Below are 13,543 nucleotides of genomic sequence, written 5' to 3'. Positions count from 1 at the left end.
ACATTTTGGGGGGACCCAAAAACGAGGGGGAGTTTTGGGGGTCAGGAGGGGTTCGGGGGGGGGTTCAGGGAGGGTTTTTGGGGGGTCCCAGCCCCACCTGATGACGAGGATGCCCTGGGAGAGTTTGCGGGCGCGCTCCCGCAGGGGGTGGCTGTGGTGGTACCGGTTCAGGGAGCCGTGCTGGGGGGAAAAAAAGGGGAAAAATGGGGAAAAAAGGGGAAAAAAATGAGAAAAATGGGGGGGTCAGGAGGGCAGGTGGGACCCCCAATATCCAGCACGGGCACCCCAAAATCCCCACAAACCCACACGGTTCCCATGAAATCCACACGCGCCCTTCCGGGTCCCCCAAAAAATCCCCAAAATTCAATTTATAGCCCCCCCCCCCCCCCCCTCAAATCCACATTTTCAGTCCCCCAAAACCAGGGGGGGTTTCAGTCCCCCAGAACCAGGGACCATTCCAGGATCCCCAAACCTCCATTTTCAGCCCCCCAAACCCCCTCCCCAAATGCCCCCAAAAGCCCCAAACCCCTCCCCAGCACCCCCATGCCCCTTCCAAAACCCCCCCAAAACCCCCCCAAATCCCCAATACCCCCCTAAAACTCCCTCAGGACCCCCCCCAAACCCTTCCCCAGCCCCCCCAAGCCCCCAAGCCCCCCCCAAATCTCTCCCCAGCCTCTCCAGCCCCCTCAAAACCTCCCCAAAACCGCCCCAAAACCCCTTCAAAACCCCTTCAAAGCCCCTCAAAGCCCCCCAGAGCCCCCCAAAATCCCCCAAAGCCCCCCAGAGCCCCCATTGCACCTTGGCAGGGTCGAAGTCGGGTGGGTAGTATTTGTTGGTGCCCTTGCGCTCACCCTGCGGGGGAAAAGGTGGGGATGGGGTCAGGGGGCGTGGCCTCAGCGTGACCCCAGAGTGACCCCGGTGTGACCTTGGTGTGACCCCAGAGTGTGACCTCAACATGACCCCACTGTGACCCCACAGTTTGACCTCTTTGTGACCCCTCTATGACCCCAGAGCAATCCCTCTGTGACCCCTCTGTCACCTCAGTTTGACCCTAGTGTGACCTTTGTGTGACCTCGCTGTGACCCCTGTGTGACCCCCGTGTGTGACCCGAGCGTGAACCCAGAGTGTGACCCCTGTGTGACCTTTGTGTGACCCCTGTGTGACCTTTGTGTGACCCGTCTATGACCTCTGTGTGACCTCACTGTGACCCCTGCGTGATCCCTCTATGACCTCAGACTGTGACCCCTGTGTGACCTCACTGTGACCCCTGTGTGACCCTGCAGTGGCCCCGCCCCTACTCACCATGGCTGAGCTCTCTGGAGGTCACCGGACCAACTGGGAGGAGTTGACAGGGACTGGTTTTTACTGGGAGAGAGAGAACAGGCACTGGTTTGTACTGGGATAGGGACAGGGTTACTGGTTTATACTGGGAGAGAGAGAACGGGCACTGGTTTGTACTGGGAGAGGGATAACGGGCACTGGTTTGTACTGGGAGAGACAACGGGGCACTGGTTTGTACTGGGATGGGGACAGGGGTTACTGGTTTATACTGGGCTGTAACCGGGCCGGTACCGGGCTTTACTGGGAGCTACCGGCTCTAACCGGGCCGGACGGGGCTCCCTGGGCTCTACCGGGCCGGTATCGAACGGTACCGGGCCGTACCAGGCTGCACGAGCTGTACCGGGATATTACCGGGATATACGTCCCGACCCGTCCCGAGCCGTCCCGAGATTTACCGAGCTGTTACCGCGTTGTTACCGGGCCGTCCCGACCCGTCCCGAGCTTTACCGGGATGTCACCGCGCTGTTACCGAACGGAACCGGGCCGTACCGAGCCGTACCGGGCCGTACCGAGCTTTACCGGCCGCACCGAGCTGTTACCGCGCTGTTACCGGGCCGCACCGAGCCGTACCGAGCTGTTACCGGGATATTACCGGGCTGTCACCGACCCGTCCCGCTCCGTTCCCAGCCGTCCCGGGCCCACCCCTCACGCACTCTCCGCTCCGCGCCGGCACTTCCGGCTGCGCTCCTCAGGCTCCGCCCCTTCCTCCCGCCGCGCCTCGAGCTGATTGGCCCAGGCGCGGTGAGGGGGCGGAGACTTTTCCCCGCGGCCCCGCCCCCCCGCCGGCAGCGTTCGCGCCCCCTGGCGGCGCCGCAGAGCGGTGACCAACGGCAGCCCATAGCAACGGCGGCGCCATGGCAACGGCAGCCCATAGCAACGGCGGCGCCATGGCAACGGCAGCGCCATGGCAACGGGGGCTCTGGCGACGTGTTTCCATGGCAACGGGGCACATTGCGGCGAAGGCTCCATAGCAACGGGGTGCATGGCAACGGGGTCCTTAGCAACGGGGGGTCCTTAGCAACGGGGGTCCTTAGCAACGGGGTGCCCCATGGCGGTGGGCTCCATAGCAACGGCGTTCAGAGCGTTTGTCTCCATAGAAACGGGCTTCAAAATGATGGGGGGCTCATGGCAACCGGGGTCCATGGCAACAAGGGTCCATGGCAACGGCAGTCCATGGCAAATGGGGGTCCATAGCAACGGGATTCCATAGCAACTGAGTGCTCCTCTCCATCACTCTGTGTCCCCAAGGTGGTGGCAGTGTCCCCATCCCTGTCCCCATGGTGTCACCACAGGGGTTGCAGTGTCCCCATCCCCTATCCCTGTGTCCCCATGGCGGTGGCAGTGTCCCCATCCCTGTGCCTGTGTCCCCAAGGCGGTGGCAGTGTCCCCATCCCTGTCCCCACTGTGTCCCCATGGCGGTGGCAGTGTCCCCATCCCTGTCCCTGTGTCCCCAAGGCAGTGGCAGTGTCCCCATCCCTGTGCCTGTGTCCCAAGGCGGTGGCAGTGTCCCCATCCCTGTCCCCATCACTGTCACCATAGGGGTGGCAGTGTCCCCATCCCTGTCCCCGTGTCCCCAAGGCAGTGGCAATGTCCCCATCCCTGTCCCCATCCCTGTCACCATCCCGCAGCCCCAGCAGGTGCCACCGCGGTGGCCTCTGATCGGGCCCTGCAGGTGACACCGCCTGATCACAGGGACGCGATAATGAAGCCACCGCTGTGCCACCACCGTGTCACCGCTGCCGTCGCGGTGTCACCATGTCCCCAGTGCCACCTCCGTGTCCCCAGTGCCACCTCCGTGTCCCCAAGGCTGCGTGTGCCATTCACGGCCTGGCCTGGACACGGACAAAGAGGGGGCACAGAGGGGACACAGAGGGGACACAGGGGGGGACAGGGGGACCTGGCAGCCTTTGGGGACACTGGGACAGGGATGGTGACACCCGGGAGAGCCGTGCCCGGGTGTGCCCAGGTGTGTCCCCACCCCACTGTCCCCATCCCTCCCAGGTGTGCGTTTGTGCCCAGGTGTGCCCAGATGTGCCCAGCTGTGTCCCCACCCCCCCATTGCTGCTCCCCGCCGGTACCGGAGGTGGGGGTGGGGGTGATCCCGGTGTCGCCCCGCCCCCCGCAGCCCCTCCCCCCCCTTCTCGCGGTGTCCGGTGGCCCCGGGGGCGGCACCGCCAGGGCCGCGTGCGCGGGGGACAAAAGCGACACTGGGGACAAAGGGCGGTGACGTCAGCGGGGGCTGGGGGGGGGCACCCGTGACCCAGATGGGCCTTGGGGGAGGGGGGGGAGGGGGAGGGGACAGGGGCTGGGGGGGGGGAGGGGACAGGGTCAGTGTCCCCCAAATTGGGGGGAGGGGACAGGGTCAGTGTCCCCAAATTGGGGAGGGGACACAGGGTCAGTGTCCTCAAATTGGGGAGGGGACAGGGGTCAGTGTCCCCAAATTGGGGAGGGGACACAGGGTCGGTGTCCCCAAATTGGGGGGGGACACAGGGGTCAGTGTCCCCAGACTGGGGGGGGGACACAGGGTCAGTGTCCTCAAATTGGGGAGGGGGGGAAACTGAGGCAGCGAGGGGGGGCACACACTGATTAAAGGGCGGCGATTAATTAATGGTAATTAAAGGCGGGGTGGGGGGGGGGAGTTCAAGGTATTTGGGGGGTCAGGAGGAGGAGGAGGAGGGAGAGGAGGAAGAAGGTCCAGAGCACTTTGGGGAAGGGGAGGAAGAGGAGGAGGAAGGTCCCGGTTTTTGGGGAGGAGGAAGAGGAGGAAGGTCCCGGTTTTTGGGGAGGGGGAAAAGGAGGAGGAGGAGGAGGAGGAGGAGGAGGAGGAGGAGGAGGAGGAGGAGGAGGAAGGTCCTGGGTTTTGGGGAGGAAGAGGAGGAGGAGGAAGGTCAAGAGCACTTTGGGGAAGGGGAAGAGGAGGAAGGTCCCGGTTTTTGGGGAGGGGGAAAAGGAGGAGGAGGAGGAGGAGGAAAAGGGGGAGGAAGGTCCCGGTTTTTGGGGGGGAGGAGGAAGAGGAAGGTCCCGGTTTTTGAGGAAGGGGAAGAGGAGGAAGGTCCCGGTTTTTGGGGAGGAGGAGGAGGAGGAAGGTCCCGGTTTTTTGGGAGGGGGAAGAGGAGGAGGAAGAGGAGGAGGAAAAGGGGGAGGAAGGTCCCGGTTTTGGGGGGGAGGAGGAGGAGGAGGAAAAGGGGGAGGAAGGTCCCGGTTTTGGGGGAGGAGGAGGAGGAAGGTCCCGTTTTTGGGAGGGGGGGGTGGGAATAAGGAGGAGGAGGAGGAGGAGGAGGAGGAGGAGGAGGAGGAGGAAGGTCCCGTCCGGGGGGGTGGCCAGGAGGAGGAGGAGGAGGAGCAGCAGCAGCAGCAGCCGCCGCGCGAGCTCTGCCGCAGCCCGGCCCCATGGGCCCCCCCCGCCCCGCTGCTGCCGGGGGGCTGACGGCGACCCCCGCGACCCCCGGGGGGGGGCACCGTCCCCACCCCCCCCACAGCCGCCGCCGCCTTTTTATTTTCTTCTCTTTTAATTTTTTAATTTTTTTTAATTTTTTTTTTCCCCCTCTCCTTTTGGATTTTTGGGATTTTTTTTTTTTTTGAGGGGGGGGATTTTTTTTGACCTTTTTTTCCCCTCCCTCCCTCCCTCGCCGCAACCTCACGGATGCTCCGGGCCGGGATGAGCTGAGGGTGAAAACCCCCCCGGATTTTTTTATTTTTTAATTTATTTTTTGATTTTTTTTTTTTTAATTTTTTTTTCTCCCCCCCCCCCCGCTCCTTTTCCTCTCCTTTTTCGCCCCAAATTCCCGCAACCCCCTCCCAGGGAGGGGGGGACACCACGAGAACCGCAGCGCCGGGACCCCCGCACGCCGCTCCGGGGGCACCGCAACCAACGGAGCCGCCCCCCCCCCCCCAAAAAAAACCCACCGGAGCACCGCAGCGGGGGGGGCTCGGCCCTCCCGGTCACCGGGACCCCCCCCCCAACCCCCGGAACCGGAACCGGCACCGGAACCGGGACCCCGCGAGAGCTGCAGCGCCAGGACCCCCCCCCCGCTCCCTCCGGGGCACCGGGACCCCCCCCGCACCGGGAGCCGCAGCAGCGTCGGAGACCCCGGTTCCACCGGGGGGGGGGGGCGGCGGCGGGGGGAGCCCCCCCCTCCGTTACCGGATTGCGGGGGGGGGGGCACCGCACACGGGAGAGAGAAGAAGAGAGGAAGAGGAGGAAGAGGAGGAGAGACCCCCCCTCATTTCGGGGCACCGCAGCGAACAGAGACCCCCCCCCCCATTTTTTACACCGGGGGTGTCCGTCCGTCCGTCCGTCCGTCCGTCCCCATCCGCACCGCTCCGCGCGGGGGGGGCCGCACCGGAGGATGCTCGGGGCTCGCCCCGCTCGTCCCTGAGCTGGCCACGGACTCCCCCCTCGCCGGGACCGGAGCAGCTTTTATTTCATTATTATTATAATTTTTATTAATTTTTCCCTTTTTTTTTTTTGGGGGGCGGGGGGGGGGGGGGGTCCCATGGGATGTGATGAGCTCCTGCCCGGTACCGGCCCCACCACCACCGGCAGCAGCAGCGGCAGCATCAGCAGCGTGACCCCCCCGCGGTGCCGTCGCTGGCCCCCCCGGGCACGGGCGCGCAGGGATGGCTCGGTTCGGAGACGACCTCGCTCCTTCGGGCCGCTACGGCCCCGGCGGCCCCGGCGGCAGCGGCGGCAGCGGCGGCCCCGGGACGGCGGCGGGCGGGGGTCGCGGCGGCGGGGGGGGCCCTCGGCCCGGTGCCCCCCCCGGGGCCCAGCGGCTCTACAAACAATCCATGGCCCAGCGCGCCCGCACCATGGCCCTGTACAACCCCATCCCGGTGCGCCAGAACTGCCTCACCGTCAACCGCTCGCTCTTCCTCTTCAGCGAGGACAACGTGGTGAGGAAATACGCCAAAAAGATCACCGAATGGCCATATCCTTCCTGCGGGGACCCCGCGGCCCCGCCGCGCACCGGGGCCGCCCGGACTGGGACACGGGAACGGGGAGCCCCCGGCCCAGCCCCCGGCGCGGAGCTCCGGCCGCTTTTGGGGTCGCCCTGTGCTCTGCTGGGGTGCCCGGCTCCGTTTTGGGGTGCCCGGGTCCGTTTTGGGTCATCCTGTCCTGCATGAGCTCCTCAGCCCCGTTTTGGGGTAACCCTGTCCTGCATTGGGGTGCCCGGCTCCGTTTTGGGGTGCCCGGGTCCGTTTTGGGTCATCCTGTCCTGCATGAGCTCCTCAGCCCCGTTTTGGTGTCTCCATGTCCTACATTGGGGTGCCCGGCCCGTTTTGGGGTCCCCGGGCCCGTTTTGGGGTCCTCAGCCCCGTTTTGGGTCATCCTGTCCTGCATGAGCCCCTCAGCCCCGTTTTGGTGTCTCCATGTCCTACATTGGGGTGCCCGGCCCGTTTTGGGGTCCCCGGGCCCGTTTTGGGGTCCTCAGCCCCGTTTTGGGTCACCCTGTCCTGCATGAGCTCCTCAGCCCCGTTTTGGGGTAACCCTGTCCTGCATTGGGGTGCCCGGCTCCGTTTTGGGGTCCTCAGCCCCGTTTTGGGTCACCCTGTCCTGCATGAGCTCCTCAGCCCCGTTTTGGGGTAACCCTGTCCTGCATTGGGGTGGCCGGCTCCGTTTTGGGGTGCCCGGCTCCGTTTTGGGGTCCTCAGCCCCGTTTTGGGTCACCCTGTCCTGCATGAGCTCCTCAGCCCCATTTTGGTGTCTCCATGTCCTGCATTGGGGTGCCCGGGTCCGTTTTGGGGTCCTCAACGCCGTTTTGGGGCCACCCTGTCCTGCATGAGCTCCTCAGCCCCAATTTTGGCTCTCCATGTCCTGCATTGGAGTCCCCAGCCCCGTTTTGGGGTCTCTGTGTCCTACATTGGGGTGCCCGGCCCCATTTGGGGTCCCCAACCCCATTTTTGGCTCTCCGTGTCCTGCATGAGCTCCTCGGCCCCATTTCGGGATACCCAGCCCCGTTTTGGGGTGCCCAGCCCCATTTTGGGATCCCCAACCCCATTTTTGGCTCTCCATGTCCTGCATTGGAGTCCCCAGCCCCCTTTTGGGGTGCCCAGCCCCATTTTGGGGTGCCCAGGCCCGTTTTGGGGTCACCCTGTCCTGCATGAGCTCCTCAGCCCCATATCGGGACCCCCAGCCCTGTTTTGGGATCTCCAGCCCCATTTTGGGGTCCTCAGCCCCGTTTTGGGGTCACCCTGTCCTGCATGAGCTCCTTGGCCCCATTTTGGGGTCTCCGTATTCTGCATTGGGGTTCCCAGCCCCATTTTGGGGTTCCCAGCCCCATTTTGGGGTCCTCAGCTCCGTATTGGGGTCACCCTGTCCTGCATGAGCTCCCCAGCCCCATTTTGGGGTCCCCAGCCCCATTTTGGGGTCCCCAGCCCCATTTTGGGGTCCCCGGCCCCGTTTTGGGGTTCCCAATCCCACGGCTCCATCCCCTGACCTGTTTTGGGGTCCCCCAAGCTCTGACCTCCCTCGGGGTCCCCATTTTCCCGCCCCAATCCGGGGTCCCCGTTCCGCCCATGCCCGAATCGGGGTCACCGGCCCTGGCCTGGGTCACCCTGTCCTGCACCGGGGCCCCCGAGCCCATTTTGGGGTCCCCGAACCCATTTTGGGGTCCCCGATCCCCATTTTGGGGTCCCCGATCCCCTTTTTGGGATCCCCAGCCCCATTTTGGGGTCCCCAGCCCCATTTTGGTGTCCCCAACCCCACATTGGGGTCCCCATCCTGTGTCCTGCATGGGGGACCCCATTTCCCTCCCCTTTTTAGGGTCCCCGACCCCTTTTTTGCGGCTATTTTGGGGCTATTTTGGTTATTTTGGGTTATTTTGGGCTATTTTGGGGGACTGCAGCCTCCCCCTGCTGCTCTTGGGGTCCCTCCGAGCCCCTTCCCCCTTTTTCTGCCCCCTAAAACACCCGACCCCAAAAACGCCCCCCTCACCCCAAAAGGACCCCCCCAGCCATCCCAAAACGGCCCCTGGCACCCCACAAACAGCCCCTGATGGTTTTGGGGGGATCCCACGCGGTTTTGGGGGGGTCCCCGTGCGGTTTTTGGGGATCCCCGTGCGGTTTTGGGGGGGGCCCCGTGAGGTTTTGGGGGTCCCTGTGCGGTTTTGGGGGGGATCCCACGCGGTTTTGGGGGGGTCCCCGTGCGGTTTTAGGGATCCCCGTGCGGTTTTGGGGGGGTCCCTGTGCGGTTTGGGGGGGGTCCCCGTGCGGTTTTGGGGGGGGTCCCCGTGCGGTTTTGGGGGGGGGTCTCCTCCCCCACCAGTTTTTGGGGCCCCCCCAGCCCCCGGGGCTGCGGTTTCGGGGGTCCCGGGGGTGCCTTTTTGGGGGTCGCGGCCGCTGCCGCAGCGGGGCCGGGCCGGTGACGGCAGCTCCGGTTCCCCCCCCCGCGCTCCGGTACCGGGGCTGGGGGGGTCGCGGCGGGGCCCGGGGGGGTCCGGGGGTCTCGGGGGGTCCCGGGGGGGCTCTGGGGGTCTCGGTGGGGGTGGGGGGGGTGGGTGATGCATCGCCCCCCCCCGCCCGGTGCGGGTCCCATCCTGCGGCACGCGGAGCCTCCCACGCCGGTGCCGGTACCGGGGGCGGCGGCGGCGGCGGCCGGGGCTCGGTCCCGGTCCCGCGGCGCCCCAAAAACCCGTGCCCGGGGTGGGGAGGGGGGGAACCCCCCGGGTTGGGTTTGGGGGCGCTGAGCGCCCCGCGGGTGGGAGGTTGGGCCGGGCCGGGCCGTGCTGGGCTATGCTGGGCTGTGCTGCATCGCCGCCCTCTGCTGCTGCTGCTGCCGCTGCTGCCCCGGGAACCGGGAACCGGGAACGGGGACGGGCTGGGCCGGGAACCGGGAACCGGGAACGGGGATGGGCTGTGCCGGGAACCGGGAACCGGGAATGGGGACGGGCTGGGCCGGGAACCGGTACCGGGAGCATCCTGGAGCTGTGCTGGGCCGGGAACTGGTACCGGGAGCATCCTGGAGCTGTGCTGGGCCGGATCTCGGTACCGGGAGCATCCTGGAGCTGTGCTGGGCCGGGAACTGGTACCGGGAGCCATCCCAGAGCTGTGCTGGGCTGGGAACCAGTACCGGAGCTGTGCTGGGCCGGGAACCGGTACCGGGAACCATCCTGGAGCTGTGCTGGGCCAGATCCCGGTACCGGAACCATCCCAGAGCTGTGCTGGGCCAGATCCCGGTACCGGGAGCATCCTGGAGCTGTCCTGGGCCGGATCTCGGTACCGGGACCATCCTGGAGCTGTGCTGGTCCAGATCTCGGTACCGGGAGCCATCCCAAAGCTGTGCTGGGCCAGGAACCGGTACCGGGACCATCCCGGAGCTGTGCTGGGCCAGATCCCGGTACCGGGAACCGTGCTGGGCCAGGATCCGGTACCGGATGGCCGGGATGTGCCAGGGAACCGGGCCGGATCCCGGTACCGGGAGCTGTGCCGTGCCAGGGAACCCCGCGGGATGCCCGGCTGTGCCAGGGAGCCGTGCTGGGCACCCGGGCTGTGCCAGGCCAGATCCCGGTACCGGATGGCCAGGATGTGCCAGGGAACTGGGTCAGATCCCGGTACCGGGAACCGTGCTGGGCACCCGGGCTGTGCCAGGCCAGATCCCGGTACCGGATGGCCGGGATGTGCCAGGGAACTGGGTCAGATCCTGGTACCGGGAGCCGTGCTGGGCACCGGGGCTGTGCCAGGGAGCGGTGCCAGGCTGAGTCCCAGTACCAGGAGCTGTGCCAGGGAACCGTGCTGGGCTGGATCCCGGTACCGGTACCAATGCTGGGTACCAGGACAATGCCAGGGAGCCGTGCTGGGCCAGATCCCGGTACCGGTACCAATGCTGGGTACCCGGGCTGTGCCAGGGAACTGCACCAGGCCAGATCCCGGGTACCGGTACCAAGGCTGGGTACCAGGACCATGCCAGGGAACCGTGCTGGGCCGGATCCTGGTACCGGTACCAATGCTGGGTACCCAGGCTGTGCCAGGGAGCGGTGCCAGGCCAGATCCCGGTACCAGTGCCCGTGCTGGGTGCCCGTGCTGTGCCAGGGATCCGTGCTGGCCCAGATAATGGCCCCGGAAGCTGCATTGTACCGGGGGCAGCGAGCGGTGCCAGGGGTGCCCGGGCTGTGCCAGGGAGCTGTGCTGGGCTGGATCCCGGTACCAGTACCAATGCTGGGCACCTGGGCTGTGCCAGGGAACTGTGCTGGGTCAGATCCTGGTACCAGTGCCCATGCTGGGTACCAGGACAATGCCAGGGAGCTGCACTGGGCTGGATCCTGGTACCAGTGCCCATGCTGGGTACCCGGGCTGTGCCAGGGAGCTGCACCGGGCTGGATCCCGGTACCAGTGCCCATGCTGGGTACCAGGACCATGCCAGGGAGCTGTGCTGGGTCAGATCCCGGTACCGGTACCAATGCTGGGTACCAGGACAATGCCAGGGAGCTGCACCGGGCCGTGTCCCAGCCCCGGGAGCCGCATTGTACCGGGGGCAGCGAGCGGTGCCGGGTGCCCGTGCCGTGCCAGGGCAGCAGCAGCAGCGGCCGCTCCCCGTGCCAGGGCCGTGCCCGGTGCCCGCTTCCCGTGCCAGGCCGCAGTGCCCGCCTGTCCAGCTGGCCCGGGCCATGTGGAGGCCGGAGATGCCTGTGGGGCACCCGGGCCGTGCCAGGCTGGGCGCCCGCGGCCCCATCCCTGCGTGGGGACACGGGACAGGGGGACACGGGACGGGGGGACACGGGGGACACGGGACAGGCGGACACGGGACACGGGACAGGGGGACAGGGGGACACGGGACAGGGGACACGGGACAGGGGGACACGGGACAGGCGGACACGGGACAGGCGGACACGGGCGCGTCCCCGCCACCCCCGCGGGTGCCAGCGGCTCCCGGTGCCCGCGGCGGCTCCCGCTGTGCCCGGAGCGCTTTGATGGCGGGGCCGCGGAGCCGCCGCTTTGATTGAGGGAATTCATTCATTAATTAATTAACACCATGGCGCCGACCCCGAGGGCGCCTCGGGCGCCTCGGCCCCGCCCCCGCTTCGGGCTCCGCTCGTGCCTCAGTTTCCCCCGCACCCAGCGCGGTTTGGAGGCCGCCCCCGGCCCCGTTTTGTGCTCCGCTCGTGCCTCAGTTTCCCCCAGAGCCCAGCGCGGTTTTGGGGGGGTCCCCCCGGCCCCGTTTCCCGTGTTTTGGCCTTGACTCGCCCCCCACTCCTTTTGAATACATGATTTTAGCCACCATCATCGCCAACTGCATCGTCCTGGCCCTGGAGCAGCACCTGCCCGACGAGGACAAGACCCCCATGTCGGAGCGGCTGGTGAGGGGGCCGGGGGTCCCTGTCCCCTTTGGGGGTCCTAGGGAGGGTCCCTGTCCCCTTTGAGGGTCCTGGGGAGGGTCCCTGTCCCCATTGGGGGTCCTGGGGAGGGTCCCTGGGGGTCCTGGGGAGGGTCCCTCTCCCACTGGGGGGGTCCTGGGGAGGGTCCCCACCACCCCTGGGGATCCTGGGGAGGTCCCTGTCCCACTTGGGGGGTCCTGGGGAGGGTCCCTGTCCCCCCCTTGGGGCTCCCTGGGCACCTCTGGGGGTCCTGGGGAGGGTCCCTGTCCCCTTTGGGGGTCCTGGGGAGGGTCCCTGTCCCCATTGGGGGTCCTGGGGAGGGTCCCTGTCCCCTTTGGGGTCCTGGGGGGGTCCTGGGGAGGGTCCCTCTTCCCCCTTGGGCTTCTGGGGAGGGTCCCTGTCCCACCTTGGCGGTGCTGGGGAGGGTCCCTGTCCCCCCCTTGGGGCTCCCTGGGGGTCCTGGGGAGGGTCCCTGTCCCACCTTGGGGGTCCTGGGGAGGGTCCCCACCACCCCTGGGAGTCCTGGAAGGTCCTGAGGGGTCCTGGGGAGGGTCCCTGTCCCCCCTTGGGGTCTCCCACGACCTTTGCTGGGCGTCCCTGGTGGGTCCCCCCCCGGGGGTCCCCTCGCGTGTCCCCAGCCCACCGAGGGGGTCCCTCCCCAGCAGGGGCCGTTCCCCACCGTTCCCGTTCCCCGTTCCCCGTTCCCCGTTCCCCGTTCCCCGTTCCCCGTTCCCCGCCGTTCCCGTTCCCCACCATTCCCCGTCCCAGTTTCCTCCTTGCCGGGAATCGGGGCCGCGCCGCCTCCACCGGGGGGGAGGGACAGCGTGGGGGGGGGGGGGAGGGGACAGGGACAGAGTGGGGGGGGGTGTGGGGGTCTCCTGACCCTTGTGCCCCCTCCCCAGGACGACACGGAGCCGTATTTCATCGGCATCTTCTGCTTCGAGGCGGGGATCAAAATCATCGCGCTGGGCTTCGCCTTCCACAAAGGCTCCTACCTGCGCAACGGCTGGAACGTCATGGACTTCGTGGTGGTGCTCACGGGGTGAGGGGCACGACCGGGGACACCTGGGGACACCTGGGGACACCTGGGGACACCTGGGGGCGGCGGGGGATGCGGGGGGGTGCGGCCGTTTGGGGAGGAACGCGCGGCGTTTGAACGGGGCTGGGACCTCCCCGTTCCCTCCTGTCCTCCTGTCCCCTCCTCACCTGTGTCCCACCTGTGTCCCCCCCTCCCGTGTCCCACCCGTGTCCCCCCCGTGTCCCCCCCCCCGTGTCCCACCCGTGCCCCGTTCAGGTGTGGGGGTGCGGGGACCCCTCCCCTTTTCCTTTCCCCACCTGTGCCCCCCCCCTCCCGTGCCCCCCCAGCGCTGTCGCCGCTGTCGCCGCTGTCCCCGTGTCCCCCCCCCGGCGCTGTCACTTCCCTGTCCCCGCGGTGTCACTCAGAGCGCGGGGCCGGGGCTCGCTGCTGCTGCTGCTGCTCTGGGCAAAACCCCCCCGGCTCCAAAACCTCCCCCGGCTCCAAAACCCCCGGCTCCAAAACCCCCCCGGCTCCAAAACCCCCCCATGGTTCCAAACCCCCCCAGCTCCAAAATCCCCCCTGGTTCAAAACCCCCCTGGTTCCAAAATCCCCCTGGTTCCAAAATCCCCCTGGTTCCAAATGCCCCTGGCTCCAAAATCCCCCCTGGTTCAAAACCCCCCTGGTTCCAAACCCCGCTGGTTCCAAAATCCCCCCCGGCTCCAAAATCCCCCCATGGTTCCAAAACCTCCCCAGGCTCCAAAACCTCCCCTGGTTCGAAACCCTCCCGGTTCCAAAAACCCCCCAGCTCCAAAATCCCCCCGGCTCCAAAACCCCCCCTGGTTCCAAATCCCCCCGGTTCCAAAACCCCCCC

The 13,543-nt window shown here is 66.9% G+C and overlaps 2 protein-coding genes across 3 annotated transcripts in view; one reads left to right on the top strand and one right to left on the bottom strand.

Annotated features, from left to right (window-relative positions):
• Positions 1-1,724, bottom strand: part of YJU2B (YJU2 splicing factor homolog B) — a 3,299-nt gene extending 1,575 nt beyond the window's left edge. The window contains exons 1-3 of the mRNA XM_071420954.1: positions 1,303-1,724; positions 799-852; positions 7-180 (exon numbers count right to left, since the gene is read on the bottom strand). Coding sequence (XP_071277055.1) covers positions 7-180; positions 799-852; positions 1,303-1,305 — 231 coding nt within the window. The 5' untranslated portion in view covers positions 1,306-1,724. The remainder of the gene's footprint in view (positions 1-6; positions 181-798; positions 853-1,302) is intronic.
• Positions 1,725-4,651: 2,927 nt separating this feature from the next.
• CACNA1A (calcium voltage-gated channel subunit alpha1 A) overlaps positions 4,652-13,543 on the top strand; it is a 33,640-nt gene continuing 24,748 nt past the window's right edge. For both annotated transcript variants that reach the window (XM_071420947.1, XM_071420944.1), the window contains exons 1-3: positions 4,652-6,272; positions 11,531-11,636; positions 12,557-12,696. In XM_071420947.1, the coding sequence (XP_071277048.1) occupies positions 5,962-6,272; positions 11,531-11,636; positions 12,557-12,696 (557 nt within the window). In that variant the 5' untranslated portion in view covers positions 4,652-5,961. The remainder of the gene's footprint in view (positions 6,273-11,530; positions 11,637-12,556; positions 12,697-13,543) is intronic.

The sequence above is a fragment of the Agelaius tricolor genome, unplaced genomic scaffold (assembly GCF_023055355.1).
Source record: "Agelaius tricolor isolate 1412-34295 unplaced genomic scaffold, bAgeTri1.0.p SCAF_177, whole genome shotgun sequence".
NCBI classification, from domain to species: Eukaryota; Metazoa; Chordata; class Aves; order Passeriformes; family Icteridae; genus Agelaius; species Agelaius tricolor.
This window is presented reverse-complemented; position numbering and strand designations above follow the sequence as displayed.